This window comes from Rhineura floridana, chromosome 4 (assembly GCF_030035675.1).
Source record: "Rhineura floridana isolate rRhiFlo1 chromosome 4, rRhiFlo1.hap2, whole genome shotgun sequence".
Classification (NCBI taxonomy): domain Eukaryota; kingdom Metazoa; phylum Chordata; class Lepidosauria; order Squamata; family Rhineuridae; genus Rhineura; species Rhineura floridana.
In genome coordinates, this window is record NC_084483.1 from 22,660,598 (window position 1) to 22,679,580 (window position 18,983).

Sequence of the window (18,983 nt, forward strand, 5' to 3'; positions counted from 1 at the left end):
GTATCTAAATTATGGCTGCAATATTATATAGACTTACATGCAAGATACTTCCCCTGAACTAAGTGAGACTTGCTTGCAAGTAAACATGTGTAGAACTGTGTTGGGCATCTTTTATTTTAACCAGATTGAGGTTCTATGAAATCTCAGCTGAGCCAGGTGTGTTTCATTTTCACATCTACAACATTTGAGGTGGTAGGAAACTTCCCCAAACCTAAGCAAATAGAACAGCTGTTGAGGCTGTTTTGCAATTTTTCAGTCTTGGAGTCATGATGCCCCCATGCAAGCTTCACAACTTCAATTTTAAAAATGGTTACCTTCACTGGCAAACCAAAGAACTCTTGTGCACAAGGAAGCTCCCAGCCTTGAGAAAGAGGAACTGTGCAGTCCCTGACCTTGCTTTAAAAAAAACAAACTTTTAATAGCCCCCTTGAAAAATAATAAATATTTGAGGAGCATACTAAAACACATCTACAAAACAGGCTTATCCAATTTGAAAATAAAGCTGAAATAGTGGTTTCAGCTCCACCTGATTACAAATAGCACACAAGGTACAGAAAAAATAAATGAAATTATAGTCTCATAAAGCATAAAACTAGAGAGAAACAGAACAGCAGGAAGAAATTACATTTAAGAAACAGATAAAAGGCAAAATCTTCAAGCGGGTACTGTAGCTCCTCCTGTAGCTCAGAGACAGGAAACTGTTCAACGGACGTTTAAGCTCCTCCCCTCCTGCTGAGGCTCAGTTCATTTCTTGTAAAGCTTCGGAATTCAGCCTCAGTTTAACAACAAACATAAAATGTAGAAAAAGAACACAACCAAACTTGACAATAACCAAGAGCATTAGTAACATGGTCTACTGACCAACAGTCAACAAAAACAGAAAAGTCATGGTACTCCGTGACTTAGTCCCTTCCACCAACGAAACATCTGCACGGGTGGGCCTTGGAGACCTCTTGTCATCCATGAAGAAACACCGTTTATGGTAAGGACAAACTGTCCCTTCTCTCATGGATGACAGAGGTCTCCAAGCGTGATGTACTACAGCTGCAGACTCAGGGTGGGGCAGATGCCGGCAGGACCTGTTCTAAAACCCTGCAGCCAAAGGAAGCCTCTGCTGAGGCATACAGATCAATCTTATAGCGTTTGGTAAAAGTGTTCGGAGTGGACCATGTCGCTGCTCGACAGATATCTGTCAATGGAGCATTTGTGGAGAAAGCTGCAGAAGTAGCAGCCGACCTGGTAGAGTGTGCTGTAATATTTAAAGGAAATGGTAGGTGTAGTGTTTCATAAGCTAGTGAAATACAAGCCTTAATCCAACGTGCCAGTGTTGCGGAAGACACTTGTTTTCCCATAGTGGCCGGATGAAAGGAAACAAACAGCGAGTCAGAGCGTCTAAAAGACTCTGTCCTGTTAATATATACCTTTAATGCTCGCCTAACATCTAGGAGTGCCATGCCTTCTCCTTGGGGTGAGAAGGTCGAGGACAGAAAGAAGGTAAGATTAGCTCCTGTCGTCTGTGTAAAACCATGTTCACCTTAGGGATGAATGTTGGGTCAGTTCTCAGTACCACTCTGTCCTTATGAAAGGTACATAGGTGTTTTTGGATGGATAGCGCATGTAGTTCCAACACTCTGCGTGCTGATGTTATGGCAACAAGGAAAACTGTTTTAAGCGACATTATTCTCAGTGGTACAGAATTCAACGGCTCAAATGGAAGTTTCTGCAGTGCTGCTGGAACTGTATGCAAGCTCCAGGTTGGAAACCGATGAACAACTGGTGGACTAAGACTAGTAGCCTAGTAGCCCCTTTAAGGAAACGCTTCAACCATGGATGCAGTGCGATCGAGCCAAATTCCCTGACTTGTAAGAGTGATGATAAAGCTGAGAGCTGTCTCTTTAAAATGTTAGGACGCTGCCCTTCTGAACCCATTCCTGCAGAAATAGTAATACATCAGAGCCCAGCTGATGGCGGGTCGGCTTCTTTTTTGCTACACCAGGAGCAAAACACCATCCACGTGGCCTGATAACTTTGAAGGGTTGATGGGCGCCTGGTGGCTAGGATGGTTGCGACCGCCTCCGCTGGTATGCTGGAATTCAATAGTTGGAAGACTTCAATTTCTAGGCGGTTAGTTAAAGCCACTGGGGATCCGGGTGCAACAGTGGACCTTGATGCAGCAGGTCTGGACGTGATGGAAGATGAAGTGGTGGTGATGTGGTCAACTGAATGATGTCTGAAAACCAAGGCCGTTGTGGCCAATATGGGGCCACTAACCACCCTGGCTCTTTCTGACTGAATTTTCTTGAGAACTCTGGATAACAGAGGTGTCGGAGGAAAGGCAAAGTGTAGGCCTCTCAGCCAGGGAACTGCTAGGGCATCCACTTTTTCCACCTTGTGAGACAGGTACCGAGTGTAAAAACGTCTTTTCTGGTGATTGATCTCTGATGCGAACAGATCTATACTGAAATTCCCAAACTCTGCCTGAAGGAAATTGAATACCTCTCTGTTGAAGGCCCACTCCCCCGGAAATAGGTGTTGTCAACTCAGCCAGTCTGCTGTCACATTTAATTGGCCCTGGATGTAATCTGCTCTGATTGAGGAGAAGTGCTGTTCTGCCCAGGAAAGCATGTCCATGGTTTCCCTTTGTAGTGTTAGTGAGTGTGTGCCCCCTTGTTCATTCAAGTGGGCCCGGGTTGTAGTGTTGTCGGTTCGAATCAAAACATCTGGAAACTTGAGTGAGTGTAGAAAGTGTCAAAGAGCCAGGTGCGTCGCTCGAAGCTCCAGCCAATTGATGCTTCTGGTGGACTCTGACTGTGACCACTTGCCCTGTATATACTGGCCCTGACAGTGAGCTCCCCAACCTTTGAGACTCACATCGGTGGTAATGAGAGAGCGAGGAGGATTGTAGAGAGGGACACCCTTCCATAGACGTGTCTCTGATTTCCACCAAAGCAGAGAAATTCTGACACTTTGGGGAATCCAGATGTAGCAGTGCTTGCAATGCGCAATGTCCTCCTGGTAGCATAGTAATAGCCATTGCAGCGGGCGAGAGTGCAGACGAGCCCAATGAGTAATCCTTATGGCAGAGGCCATCATCCCCAACAATTTTGCTAACTTCATGACGTCTGCTGATTTCACGTGAGCCAACGACGTCAACATGGCCTTGATTTTGTAAACTCTCTCCTGAGAAAGATAGATTGATGAACTGTGTCCAGGCATATTCCCAGGTGCTGTAACTGCTGTGAAGGAATTAGGTGGCTCTTCATGATGTTCACTGTGATGTCCTTATATGTTAAAAACTGTAAATATGGTAAGTGCGGGTTTATATAGGGATATATGGTAAGTGAATTGAGTAAGAGGGGGGAGTACATGGGCTAGAATGCGGAAGAATGTTGGATGATGATTGGCTGAGTGTTTTGAATGGCTGAAGGTATAAATGAGAGGATGACAGTTGAGGTTAGTTGGTGAGAGTTGTGGGAGAGTCATTAGTGGAGAGTTATTTGGATGGGTTGGTTGGCAGAGTTCTGAGGGAGGGTTGGATTATATTTGGCTGATTTTTTTTTTTAAACATTAATTTTTATTCAAAGTTTTAAAGAACAAAACAAAACAAAGGGAAAACAAATTAATAACTAATATAATAAAATATTGACTTCCAATTTGTTGCAGATCAGCTATAAGTATATAATATATACAAACCTGTCCCTTAATATATTACAAAATCACTTTCCTCCAGTAGTTATCTTAATTAATCATCTAATCTCATTAACATCATTTTTTTTTGTTCTATCCGCAAAAAGTCAAAGAGAGGTTCCGCTCCTTGAGAAATATATCCATCGGTTTTTCTCCAGATATACATGTCAATTGATCCATCCCTACCAAATCAGCTAAGTCCAGTAATTTTAACAGCCATTCTTCGATTTATCAGTATTAATTCCATCATCCATCTGCCATCCTTGCACACATGTTAATTTTGCTGTCATAATCATATAATAAGAGTCTAATGGGAATTTCCTTCATCACAAATATTTCCTTGCAATCAATTCTGAATGTATTACTGAAATGTTGTTGTAAGGTCATGTCTCTGTTCCTCTTCTTTACGAAATACACCAGCATATCTCTTGAAAATTTTTCCATTGTCACATATCTAAAATTAATTCTGTAAATGTTCTCTATTTCAAGTTCCATCAAATTGTTCCAGTCCGAAAATTTTATCAAGACAGTAATAACTTTATCTCTGAAATCTTCACCAGTTTCTTCAGGAACAGCACTAAATTTCAAACAGTAATCTTTGTCTCTCCAAATCTTTTTCCAATTCCACATTTGATATATCTGTTCCAATCTCCAGAATTTGCTCCTTCCCTTTAATTTTTTTCATCTTGTATTGCTTGTCCAATTATCTCTTTGGTCTCATCTGCTTCTTTTCTCATATAATCCTTTATTTCTTTCAGCTCCTGTTTCACTTTGCCAAACTCAGTTGCAATCTCTTGTCTCCTCTGTCTCAGTTCTTGTTTCGTTATCTTAATCTCATCCATTATCTTCTGAAACATATCCAGAGGTGCATCCAGGGTCTCTACCACTTCTTTGATTGTCATTCTTAAAGCCAAAGAAAAAACCCTTCAAATTTCCAATATAACCACAATTCCCAAGCAAAGAATAATTTGCTTCTTTTTCCAGCAATAAGGGAGTTAATATTCCAAACCTGTTGACATCATCGTCTTAGACAGCACAGACTGCCTTATCTCTTATGTGTCCAAGAATGCAAAACAAATTTAGTTCACAGCATCGAAATAATTAGTGGCATAGAGAACAAGCAGATTCGTCACAAAAAAAAAGTAAACCGGACAAAATAGTCCCAGACATATAATTCTCAAATATTCATATAAATCAAATTTTTCTCTTCAGATTAGATGCCCCTCATCCGTTTGTATCTTTATAATGCTCAATTCCAGGTCAGCTTTTTGCTATAAAGCCAAAGATAGGCTATTAAATTTTCTTTCCTCCTCCTTAATTCCTTGTATAAAAGAGAGAAGTGTAACTCACCCAGGTATCTTGATTGCTGATTCTTAAACAAATCTCTTTTACTGTAGTATTTTAAGCCAAATGATAAGATTAGACAGAAGAAAGCTCGCCCGTTGTAGATCGTTTAAAAGAAAAACGTCTCGCTTTTTTTCAGCTCAGCTTGCTGGAAGTCCTAACTCCGTCCTCGGCTGCTAGGTATGCCTTCTTTTCCCAGGGAGTTCCTGATCAATTCCAGCCACCGACAGCCCAACGAAGTTTCTGTGGATAATCTCTTCGGTTCACCCTTGCCTGGGAGAACATTTATACCAGTCAAAGTTCCCTTTTGACTGATTTTAAACTGAAAAAAGCTTCCTCTGAGACAGAGCTCATCTCAGAGGCACCCACAGGCAGAGCAATCCTTCCGGGAAGTCCATATTTGGCTGATATTTAGACAGTATATATATGTCCAGAAACATAAAGAGTGACACTATATGAAACCATATGCTTGTTAAACATTCCTAAAGTAATCTTGTTATTTCCTGGTGTTATCAAATAAATACTTTTATTGGTTTACCAAAAGCCTGATCCTTGGCTGGGAACACACAGACCAGAAGGGAGGGCAGGGTAATTACCAAGGCTGAAGGGAAACTGTATCATATGGTGGCAGCGGTGAAGGGAGATATTGTAACAACGTCAAGTATCTAGAACAACCCAGACATAAAGTAACAAGCTATAGAGAGACTGAGGCAAAGTCTCTAGCAGTATTGTTTACAGGGAGTGACTGGTGGTGCTGCCTAGCAGTGGGATCTTGTGAGATCTGTGCTAGAGCAGAGTGAGAAAAAATAAAAACGACGATCCTGACTGGTGGTGTCCTGAGGTGGTGCCTAGTGAAAGGCGGTAGCCACAAGCAGGTGGGAACCTGACAGGTGGAGCCAAAGGTGGGATCGTCACATTCACCAAGAAGCCATGATCTTTTAAATGGGCTAACGTTATCTGGGCATCCTCCTGTGCCAGATGACAGGACTTTGAGCATATCAGGAGATCGTCCAGGTAAGGATATATGTGCAGGTCTCTTACTCAAAGACTGGCCACTAATGCCGCCATTACCTTGGTGAAGACTCTTAGAGCCAACGATAGACCGAAAGGTAAGGCTTTGAACTGGTAATGATCTCCGTTGTAAGAAAAACACAGCAGACATCGGTGTGCTGGAAGAATTGGAATATGAAGGTATGCTTCCTTCAAGTCTATTGACACTAGAAAATCCTGGGGTTGTACAGCCTCCTTGATGGATGTCATGGCCTCCATCCTGAACTTCCGCTGGATAACAAAGCGGTTGAGAAATCTAAGGTCGAGTACCACGCACCACATTCCATCCTCTTCCCCACTAAGAAGACGACTGAGTAAAGCGCTGTGAAACGTTTGTCAGAAGGGACTTCCTCTATTGCAGAGATGTTTAGCAGATGACATATCTTGTTGGATACTGCTTGTTGCTTTACTACAGAGGTGGAGACTGACGAAGGAAGGAACCTGGCAGGCGGATACTCCGACAGCTCTATCTTGTAACCGTCATTTACTATTTTGAGTACCCAATAGTCCTGAGTGGTCTCTTGCCAACGGTGGGAGAACTGACTGAGTCTTCCCCCTACTGGCGGAATCTGAATTGAGTCAGAAGCGTCTTTGGTTCTGGCGTCCCTGTCTTCCTTGACCGTAAGCGCCTCTGGAAACAGCAGGTTGCTGACAGCGTTGCTGGAAGCGACATCTGTTCCAAAATGGAAAGCCGCTTCTGAAATCTCTAGCTCTACTCGTGGCCCTGGAGCCACAAAAGGAATGGAAGAAATGAGGCGAAGAGAAAGGATGTCTGAATGAACGTCTGTCTTCCCGCCTTTGGGTTGGCATAATCTTCTTCTTATCCCTTGTCTCCACCAGAACATCCTTCAGCGCTGCATCACCAAACAGTTTTGTGCCAGAAAAAGGAACAGAAGCCAAATTTGCTCATGACAGAACATCCACTTCCCAGTGGTTCAGCCATAGGTGTCTGCGAGCGACCGTTGCTGCTGCCATGGCTCTGCAGGAGAACTGGACAGAATCCATGGTGGCATCCGCTATGAAGGACAAGGACCAAGAAACCTTCAATAAAGACTTTCTTACCCTAGTCAGATCTTGATCCGCATTATCTAACAGCTCTTTGTTCCACAGCAGTGCTGCCCTGGCAAAAACCGACATAGCCGCCAAAGCCCGAATCGAGAGGGCATTAGCATCATGTGAACGTTTAAGGGCAGTATTTGACCTGCGTTGATTGGGGTCCTTCAATTGCGCATCTCCATCCCGTGGCAGAAGGGCGCAAGAAAGTAGAGCAGAAATCAGACCATCCACTGCTGGAGTTCAACGCTGCTCCATGACATCTGCATCTAGAACATAAAACTTATTGGCAAAGTTAATACCCTTTCTACACTCTGCTTTCATTATAGCCTTGAATGGTGCAGGTAACGGAATGCATCTAGTTGATGTCTTAAGGACTGGTAATACCAGAGCACTTTTAGAGGGCGGTTCCTGCTGCTGTTGCTGCTGCGTGGGAGACAAATCCAAGGCAGCCATCACTTTAGCAAATGGGGGGGGAATACACTTCCAGGAACAGTCTAGTTGACACTAGCTCATCCATGCCTGAATCATCACTCCAGTCACCCCATCTAACATCGGCTCTCTCTCAGCCTCGGGCATTGAATCAACATCATGAGATGTTTGTAGTCTAGAACTCAATTGCAAAGTTTGTCCCCTGGTAAATGCAAAATGACTGGGGAAGGGCAAATTATCCTGCTGTTGCCCAGTTGAGTGCCTCTTTAAGAGAGGAGGATCCAGACCTGTTGAGGCGTGTGGGGGGAGACCACACACGCTTTGGGGCACCCCCTGCGGATATTTCTTTAACCAAGTCTCCCATCATAGCCTCCCTGAACTGTTGGAGAACTGCAGGAGAAAAAAGATCAGCCCATGAAACTTGTGGCTGATGCTGTTGCAGCGGGAGCCATGGCATATGTTGGGACTGTGAGACGGGGGGGAGGGGCTAAAGGTATGCAACCCAACTGCCCCTGCCACATACCATTGCTCCATTTGACTGCGCCACTCTTGTAGGGAAGCCCCTGCACTCTCTTTGTCAGAAGATAAAAGCTCAAGTCGCATAGCGTCATTATGCGTTAAAAAGGGTGGCTCAGGAAAATGCATTTGCCGTGCTGTGGACAGGGCGGACATGGATGAGCTTACAGGTGGTAGAGAAGATTGCGAATGCCATGCTGGTGGCAGGGCGTGAGCACAAGATGCAGCATTTCGGTCATGTTGTAAAAAATCAGGCGGTGGCAGTCCGCTATCCTGAGAACTGGCGGGGACTGTGTCAGCCCTTTGTGCCGAAATTGTAAGCCTCGCTGCATTGCTCTGATCCAGCAGGGCAGGTGCTCCTTTCGGCCCCCAAAATGGCAGGTGGACTCCTCATGTCTGAGGAGACAAAATGGCACCCACTCTCGCCCCGTTAGCAAAAATGGCGCCTGTTGCCACTGCCAGCCCGCTGGAGCCTGAAGCTGCGTCTCCACTTACAGCCACCACCACTGCTTCCCGCAGCCCTTCAAGGCAAGGGAACCACCTCTGTGGCCTCTCTACCTGGGTATAGTTCCATAACGGGCCACGTCTACCGCCATAGCTTGAAGAAGTGCCCTCTTCAGGGTCACTAGCAATCGAAGGCTTATTTCTGCTTAAAACAGCGGGACACTGCGAGGGTGGGGTCTGAGCACGGCTGCAGCCAAGTACTGCCCCGATTTTTTTGCGTGCTTTTTCTTGGAAAGCTGAGCTGTGCTTCTCCATGACAAATTGACCGATTTGGTAGGAGATAATAGAGAAATAACAAAAAACAATTGGCAGGGAGACAGCTCTGAGGGAGCTGAGGGGGACTGACAAGACAGCGTTCAGAAAAAGAAACGGGACAGCAGTAATTAATTTTTTTATATATACAGACAGAAGATGACGAGAGGTCAGCAGATTGCTGAGAAGAAGGAACAGACTAACTGACAGGTAAGACCTAGTGTGAGGTAAATTACTGAAGAAAACAGTCATAAACATGAGGGAAGGGTAGAACAGGTTAAAAAACGCTAAAAAGAAACTCAGAAGAGAGATAAAATTTAGTAAGGAGAATAGAGACAACCATACGAGATGTTCTCCGAGCTGACAGGAAACTAAAACTGAGCCTCAGCAGGAGGGGAGCAGCTTAAACGTCGGTTGAACAGTTTCATGTCTCTGAGCTACAGAAGGAGATACAGTACCCACTTGGAGACCTCTGTCATCCATGAAAGAAACAGAACAGTAGGAAGAATTTACATTTAAGAAACAGATAAAAGGCAAAATCATCATAATCGTGATCATCATCTGTTTCCAGGAATTAGAAGAAATAATAGAGTGTAGTGGACTTCAATTTACAGAAACTTTAAAAAATATCCTATGGCTGTGTTTTCATTATTAAATGGCACCTTAGTAGATCTTCAACATGCCCCACTCTAGAAATCTCACTGGCTATACCTAATTAGTTCCTCCATCCTTCCTATGCTGCTGTTGCCCAACTCTCACAAACTACCCCTCCACCAACTCCTCAACCCACACGTTTCCTTTCTCACTCCTACATAATCCCTCTTCCCATAGGACTGAACAGAACTCCAAGTCTGAGGTAACTAGGATCACAGCATTAATTCCAAAACTATTTCTACCTTTCCCAAAGGCTCCTGACTCACACCTGGAAAACTCTGTGCCCTGGACTCCTTCTGGGAGGAAGGGCAGGATATAAATTTAAATAAATATGTTGCAAAAAGGCCTGTAACACATTGTAATAATATGAGGAAACCCAATCATTTCTCTTTCCAAATTAAAAAACTAAGTCAACATTGGTAGTAAATAAATGAACAATTACAAAACATTTCAGAGGCAGAAATAATTAGCGTCTAAGGTGGGCACTTGTAAAATTTTGTGGAACCCCCAGAGATGCTTGCAGAACCCAAGGGTTCCATGGCACTCTGGTGGAAAGACACTGCCCTAAATACTGTTTAGAAGCCAACTGCTAATGAATATTTACAAAAACATTTGTCTTCCCTATGTTGGTGGGCCACACACCATAGACATTCATATTAATAGGGCACTTTAATGCTTTTGAAACAATAAATGCCATAAAATTCAGAAAAACAGGAATTACTTATATACTAAAAAGATCCTATGGGCCAACACTAAATGCTATCAAGTACCAAGCCAATTAAGAGTTATTTTCCAATATGATAGTCTTTTCCTACGTATTGCTTACTTGTAATTGTTTTTGGTACTGATGATGAGTAAGGAGGAAGCGTTCATTCTCTCTTATATCATTCTCAAGAGAACGTATACGTTGTTGAAATAGTGACAGTTGTTTTTTTTTGTTTTCAACTTCTCTCTCCGAGTGACTTTAAAAAAAAAAAGCATTGTTAACAAAAAAAAATTAAATAGAAATTCTGAAACAACAGAACTAGTCCAAGAATTCTGATTTGTCTTGTAGAAAAAACTGGTATGTAATTGATGCTCACCTTATGTCTGCTTCCACATCTCTGCTAAGGTATCTGGGTCTGGTATATTCACAAGAATAATACCGTCTCTCAAATACCTGATCACCATCAGCAGTGAAAGCTTCTTTACAATTTTTTGGAGGCTTGTTTTGCTGCATAACTCTGCGAGCATCATGATTACTCTAGAGGAAAAAACATCATCAACAAAACATTATTCTCTAGGTCTGGAGTATTTAGGGCTAACAGAAATTTAAAAAGGAACTGACCTCTCAATTTTTAAAGCACACTCATTAATTAGTGTGACCACTGAGACACTTCCTGCCACAGTCACAGAGCAACTGCCTTTAAAATATCTTGCTGAAGGCCACTAAGACAGTATTAGAGTGCTATCATGTCTGCATGCATCTTTGTGGGAAGGAAAGGATTTATTTCCAAGCAGAATGTTCCCTCTCAGAATCATGGGCATTTGCCCCTGCACAGAGAGAACAGCAGGGCTACTATATTCAACCGGTCTCAAATTAAATCAAATCTCAATGTATTTTAAGATTATAGACCAGTGTTCTCAAACTCCCTCCCCCCCATGGACTACTTAAAAATTGCTTTGAGTGCTGGTGGGTGCCACTTAATTATTTTTCTGCCTATTGTAGCAATTGTAATGCACTGTGCTAGATGCAATATGATTTTTTAATTGTATTTTATTGCTTCTTCTTTTTCTTATATATTTCACTGTATTGTACTAAAATTTGAATTCCACAGAATTCAAGTTGTAACAATCAAAATACAAGAAATAAAAGAAGCAATAAAATACAATTAAAATCAATATTCATACTTAATGCAATGTCTCCCATCTTTAATCACAAATCCACAGACCACATGACCAAAGCTCATGGACCACTGGAGGTTTGCAGACCACAGTTCGGGAACCCCTGCTATACACAAACACAAGTAAGCCCTTTTCCATACACTGTTAACAGTCTCACATTAGTGTGTTAATCTCCATTCTCTATAATATAACTAGCAAGTCCATTTCAGAAACATCTACCATTTCAAATTATTTGCTTGTTACATCAGATATAGAAATATGTAGTGTGTGGTCTTGATACTGTGTGAGCTGATCTATTACAGAAACATCTATTAAGGTTTTGCATGCACTACAGGTATGAGAGTTAATTCTTACTTTGATTAACAGGACTGTTTCTATACCCCTCATGTTAATTAAACAATTGGCTATTACTGCATTATCAATGTCTAAAGCCGTCAAGACCGATGGGAAGTCAGGATGAAAAACAGCTCTACAAAAGAAAAAAAGAGCAGTAACATATTTATTTTATATTATTCTCTTCTAAGTACAGTAGGTTAGTTCACTTGAAGTCTTACAAAATATGATAGAAGGCACAATTACACGGCATTTCACTTACATTTTCAGAAGCATAGGGTGAAGGGGGAAATCAACAAACATGGCTGCACTCCCTTCCATTAGCATTAGATGAAAGAAGGCACAACTATAGAATATTCCAGTTACATTTTCAGAAGCATAAAAATTATCAGCATATTTGCAAAAAGTATCTTAAGGTAACACACTGTGTTGTATCCAATGATGTCCACTGCTAAATAGATGTAGTCATTCCATTCATAGAAGGATCTTTAAAACAGCGGAGTCCTCTGCTAAAGGAGAACTTTTGCCAATTCCCCCACCTTATAGCCCCTCCCATGCTGTTCCAGAGAGCACAGGGTGGAGAAGGGGGGGGGAGAGAAATCAACAAAAAATGGCTTCTCTCCATTCCATTGGCAGAGGCTTCTCCTGGATCAAATGCCCTTTCATGAACACAAGGACACAATTTTATGCAACATGCTGAATTCTAATTAATGAAATCAAAGATAGCAATTTCCAAAGTTGTAGCAGTGCTTGGATATAAAGCATTGCAGATACTGCAGCAGCTTATTCCACTGCAAACCAAGTTAAACAGCCAAATTCATCAACATTATGAAGAATTTCACTCATCCAATGACTAATCTTAATGCTCAATCTTATGCATATTTATTCCAAAATAATTTCCACTGAGTTCAGTGGGCTCACTTACTAGTAAAAACACTTTTGGAGTACAGTCTTAGTCAGTATACTCTGACATTCTGCAAACAATCTGCTATCAGAGAACTGGGAAATAAACCATTTATATAATATTTGAAAGAAGGTATCATAGTAATGATAGTAATAATAATATAGCTAAGGTATTATAGATAATGAAGGCTGCAGCTCTGTCAACAGTCATTTACAGTAATGTAGCATAACTATATACCCTTAATTAAAATTCAGAATTCTAATTAACATGATTTCAATCAAGATAGATACAGAAATTAGTTCTAGACCAAAAGTGCCAGATATACTCACCTTTGCCTTACATCATAAACATTACTTTGAAAAGGATTAACTATGATTTGAGGCCGAGAACCAGGTTGACAGAACTTGGACATCAATGTCTGTAAAACTCTTTCATCTTTATGATTATCACAGCAAAATGCCAAAATCAAGTTTTTTAAACATGACTCAACAGCCACAGCAAGTTCAGCATCTTTCAGATGAATAAAAGCACCTAAAAGCAAGAAGGAAGTCTCATAATAGTATGTAATGTTAATTACTGAAACTATTTCAGCTGTGCAGGCTGAAGTTTACAGTCCCTTCCACAAAAGCTCCCCAGTAATAGAAAAGGTATTAATTACAATTAATGTCACATCTAGTTAAGACCAGTAACTATGGCCCTAACATACAGGGGATTAAACCCTTTGAAACAAACAGAAGTGATAATGCTTATATTCAATGTGATCTTGGCCTATGAATGGTGCTTGATTTAGTTTTTTAAGTAAAAAAATTACTTTAAAACTACTTCAAGACAGCGTTCCCAAGAAATCTATTTCTTATCCTTGCTTTCTTCAGTTTTTGTAAAGTTATGCAATGAAAAGCTCATGTATGTCTATAGACTGTTAACAAGCAGGGCAAAAGCTTTGAACTTCTCTTCTTATTCCAGGAACTGATTTATTCCACCAAAATGAATGCAAATCCATAAACTAATTCTGAGGTCTCTAAGATCCTAGCAAGGCAGAATTACAATAGTTTCTTTACAATGAGGGGAGGTGGCTAATCTGAAGAACATAAGAGCAGTCCTGCTGGATCAGACCAAAAGGCCTACCTAGTACAGCAGCCTGTTTCACACAGTGGCAACCAGTGTCCAAATTAGTTCCATATTGCTTTTGGTCTGTGAATTACTTGTAGACTAACTCTATTTAGGCAAATGCCTGAACATGTAATGTATAAAACGGGCTGGGGCCAGGGGTGCGCAATGAGTACAAATACCTGAAGAGAGTTTTAAAGCAAAGTGAAGAGGACACTTAGAAATGCTCCCTGCAATTAGGAACCATGATAAGTCAGGCTTCCTGACCACAAGGAGGCTTCTAAGCAAATCCAACTGAACATGCTTAAAAACCTTCTTCAGAAATTTGCCCTAATCATGTGAAGGTCTGAAGAGCAGACTGCATGCCTGTGGACATCGGAGATGCAACTTCTTCAGGCAGGGGCACGAGTGCACACACACACACACGCACACACACAGTGTAAAACTGGGGGAAAGGGTAGAGAAAGCCTGAACATTGTTTGTCTCTTCAGATATATCATCCTTCATCCTGTCTACACAGCAAACATGTATGAAGGGCAGGGGCAGAGGAGAGCAGGAACCTAAAAGTCTTCTACCGTCTCACAATTCTTCTCAGTGCCTGAAGAAAATGGCTTTTGTATTCAGTAACACCAGGATGAGAAACACAGACATGGACACACATACACACCAAGAAGACACCATGTTTAGTATTTCAGGGTCAATTTGAGAAATATGAAGACTGCAATATAATGTACACAGTCCACTGGTTGAGATTTTTTATAATTTATTTACAAGGAGAACTATAATGTGTTACCTAGGGGCCCTATTGGTTTGTGTTTAAACTGCCTCTGTTGATCAGCCCTTTCAATTGCTTCACAAAGGTCTGGCATATATTGTCCAAATCTTTTCAGTCTATTTGTTTTACTCTCCTTCAACTCTTTTAGCTGTCGTTGCTGAGAATCCAACATTTGGTTCAGTTCACGTTCTTCCTTCCTAAAACAAAGAAACAAACTATTGAAATATTATGCATTATTAGTAAGGCCTAATCCATTTCTACAGCCACAGGTGGTCTTTTGCATACAATCTCATTACTTGTCAGGTACAACTGCTTTACAAGGCTCCTAAGTCAGATCTGCAAAACAACGAACCATTCATGTCTGACAACACAAGTTGATACCTGGGTGCCCTTCTTCTCCAGAAGAAGCTTCTAAAATAATTGCTTTTACCTGCATTTCTTTTAAGAAACATATCTGTTTGTAAAATGGGGTGTCAGATGTCTTTACCAAAAAGAAAATCAACGTCTACCCTTGCAGAAAAATAGCAGGGAACTGAAATGATCCCATGCCCCTTCCCAGAGCTGCCCAGACAAGGGTTCCACATACATGCTTCCCCTCATGCCACTGGGAAACATCTCTGGCAGGAGAGGACAGGATGAAAGTGTCAGATCTGGGCCCATAGAGCAAGAAGAAGAAATGTTCAGAATTCCAATTTGTAGCTCAAAACACAGAGTAATTAACAGCAATTATATCTAATAAGCTTACTTAATCCTTGCAGAATCTTCCTTGTATGTATCTACAGCATGTTGAAACTGCTGTATTTGCTGACCAGTTGATTCATCTTGATCATGAAACATCTTCATCTGCTCTTTCAAGCTGTCAATTCTTTTCTGTTTTTCCAACTTTTCAGGCTCTGATATCTGTTCAGCACTGTAATATCACACAACCCAAACATTATTAAGTTAAAGAGACGATTTGGAAAAATGCTTTGTGCTACGAACAAATAGACATGTGACTAGATATTCAACTTCTATTTGTATCTAGGGTAATTTTGTTATATACTTTGGGGTTATATACCCTTTGGGGTAGCTTTTATGCATGCAATGTTTGAGCAAAACCAACATTAACTGGCCACAGATTCACACTCCCATTTCAAAATAAAGAAACAGATTTTAAAGCTGTATTTGCAAATACACAAACAGAATTATCATGGTTATTGACCATTCTATTAAAAAGACCTCCTCTAGGATGCACACCTTAATGTGGCGAGGAGGCTTGAGAGTGCTGAAGAAGCTGAGAGCAATGCCGTCAGGAGTCTAGACCAAGAGGCTGGACTCCTAGCAGGGTCACCCAAGGCGGAACTCTCAAAGCTGAGACACCAGACTAAGATGCATCCAAACTCAGATGAAAGTCTGAGCAAGGTATAACACAAGGTCTGAGTGATATCAATAAGATTTAACGGGAAACCTATTAATATAACCATCACCCACGTCTACAATCCGACAAATGCAGAAGAAGAGGAATTGGAGAGATTTTACACAGAAGTACAGGAAGAAATTGATCTCACACCAAAACAAGATGCACTGATAATCATGGGGGATTGGAATGCAAAAGTAGGGAACAGAGAAGAACTAGGAATTGTGGGGAAATGGGGCTTAGAAGACAGAAATGAAGCAGGAGAAAGACTTATCGAATTCTGTGAAGCCAATAATTTGTTTCTTGCAAACACATATTTTGAACAACCGAAAATATGATTGTACACGTGGACATCACCAAATGGTCAATATAGGAATCAAATTGATTATATAATTGGTAGCAGAAGATGGAGACGTTCTATACTTTCTGCAAAAACAAGACCAGGAGCAGACTGCATTACAGATCATGAACTGGTAATATCAAAAATCAGAGTAAAGCTAAAGAAGAAGAACAAAGCAATCATCATGCCAAAATACATTTTAAATAACATTCCAGAAGAATATAAAGATCAAATAAGGAACAGATTTGAGGCTTTAAACTTAGTTGACAGAGAACCAGAAGAACTATGGAGTGAAGTCAGAGACATTATCAGGGAAGAATGCAAAAAGACAATACCTCTAGTTAAAAAGAGAGAAAGACCTCAATGGATCTGAAGAAACTCTTGATTAAAAGCAAAAGGAGATAGAAACACGGTTAGAACTTTAAATGCAATAACACAGCGACTAGTACATAGGGACAAACAGAACAATTACAATAGTCATTGTATAGAAATAGAAGAGGACAACAAAAAGTGTAGAACAAGAGCTCTATTCTAAAAGATCAGAGAAATTAACGGGAAATTTAAACCAAGGGTAGGGATGTTGAATAATCCACAGGGGAACACACTGACTGACCGAGATAAAATAAAAGGAAGATGGAAGCAATACACTGAAGAACTTTACAAAAGAGATGCAAGGATGACAGATTCATTCACGGAGGAACAGTATGATGAAGAACCAGAAATTTTAGAATGCGAGGTGAAAGCTGCTCTTAAAATACTTGGAAGAAACAAATCACCAGGAACAGATGGCATACCAATACTGTTACTGCAAGCTACTGAGATTGAATCTATCCAAATTTTGACAAAAATTTATCAACAAATATGGAAAAGAAAACAATGGCCCACAGACTGGAAGCATTCAGTATACATCCTGATTTCAAAGAAAGAAGATCCCAAGGAATGCAGTAATTATTGAACTATTGCCTAATATCCCATGCAAGTAAAGTAATGCTCAAGATTCTACAACAAAGGCTCTTGCCATATATGGAGCAAGGAATGCCATGTCCAAGCTGGATTCAAAAAGGGAAGAGGCACCAGAGATCATTGTCCATGCTCTGGTAAACTCCAAGTTAGATTACTGCAATGCACTCTACGTGGGGCTGCCATTGAAGAAGGTTTGGAAACTGCAGCTTGTGCAAACTGCAGCAGCCAGACTGGTAACAGGGACCAGACAGTTCGAACATATAAAACCGATTCTGGCCCGCTTGCACTGGCTGCCTGTATGTTTCCGAGCTCGATTCAAGGTGCTGGTTTTAACCTATAAAGCCTTACATGGCTTAGGACCACAATACCTGATGGAACGCCTCTGCCGACACACTACGCTCAACATCCAAGGCCAACCTCCGGGTGCCTACTTGGAAGGAAGCTGGGAGTCTGGCCACAAGGGAGAGGACCGTCTCAGTGGTGGACCCCAAATTATGGAATGATCTATCTGATAAGGTGTGCCTGGTGCCAACACTGTTATCTTTTCAGTGCCAGGTCAAGACTTTCCTCTTCTCCCAGGCATTTTAGCATGTGTTCTTAAATTGCTTTTTAAAAATGTGTTTTTAAATTTGTATATTTGTTTTTAATGTTTTTAATTGTTGTAAACCACCCAAAGAGCTTTGGCTATGGGGCAGTATATAAATGCAATAAATAAATAAATAAATAAATAAAATCGCAAACATACGTTGGATAATGGAAAGCACCAAGGAATTTCAGAAGGAACTCAGCCTGTGCTTTATAGATTATAGCAAAGCCTCTGATTGTGTAGATCATGAAAAACTATGGAATGCTTTAAAAGAAACGGGGGTGCCACAGCATCTGATTGTCCTGATGCGCAACCTATACTCTGGACAAGAGGCTACTGTAAGGACACAATATGGAGAAACTGATTGGTTCCCCATCGGAAAGAGTGTGAGACGGATGTATTTTATCACCCTATTTGTTTAATCTATACACAGAACGTGTCATGCGGAAAGCATTATTGGACCAAGATGAAGGAGGTGTGAAAATTGGACGGAGAAATAGCAATAATTTAAGATATGCAGACGATACCATACTACTAGCAGAAACCAGTAATGATTTGAAATGAATGCTGATGAAAGTTAAAGAGGAAAGCACAAAAGCAGGACTACAGCTGAACTTCAAGAAGGCTAAGGTAATGACAACAGAAGATTTATGTAGCTTTAAATTTGACAACGAGGACATTGAACTTGTCAAGGATTATCAATACCTTGGCACAGTCATTAACCCAAATGGAGACAATAGTCAAGAAATCAGAAGGCAGGTAGGACTGTGGAGGGCAGCTATGAGAGAACTAGAAAAAGTCCTCAAATGCAAAGGTGTATCACTGAACACTAAAGTCAGCATCATTCAAACCATGGTATTCCCGATCTCTATGTGTGAATGTGAAAGTTGGACAGTGAAAAAAGCAGGTAAGAGAAAAATCAACTCATTTGAAATGTGGTGCTGGAGAAGAGCTTTGTGCATACCATGGACTGCGAAAAAGACAAAAAATTGGGTGTTAGAACAAATTAAACCAGAACTGTCACTAGAAGCTAAAATGATGAAACTGAGGTTATCATACTTTGGACACATCATGAGAGGACATGATTCACTAGAAACAATAATGCTGGGAAAAAAACAGAAGGGAGTAGAAAAAGATGAAGGCCAAACAAGAGATGGATTGATTCCATAAAGAAAGGTCAGCACCTGGCTTAACAAACAGATA

At 41.0% G+C, this 18,983-nt stretch overlaps 1 protein-coding gene across 7 annotated transcripts in view; it reads right to left on the minus strand.

Moving 5' to 3' along the window:
- Window positions 1-18,983, minus strand: part of SMC6 (structural maintenance of chromosomes 6) — a 104,192-nt gene that overhangs the window by 38,850 nt on the left and 46,359 nt on the right. For all 7 annotated transcript variants that reach the window (XM_061622640.1, XM_061622637.1, XM_061622634.1 and 4 more), the window contains 6 exons: window positions 15,241-15,405; window positions 14,514-14,692; window positions 12,943-13,144; window positions 11,731-11,845; window positions 10,575-10,735; window positions 10,319-10,454 (listed from right to left, as the gene is read on the minus strand). In XM_061622640.1, the coding sequence (XP_061478624.1) occupies window positions 10,319-10,454; window positions 10,575-10,735; window positions 11,731-11,845; window positions 12,943-13,144; window positions 14,514-14,692; window positions 15,241-15,405 (958 nt within the window). The remainder of the gene's footprint in view (window positions 1-10,318; window positions 10,455-10,574; window positions 10,736-11,730; window positions 11,846-12,942; window positions 13,145-14,513; window positions 14,693-15,240; window positions 15,406-18,983) is intronic.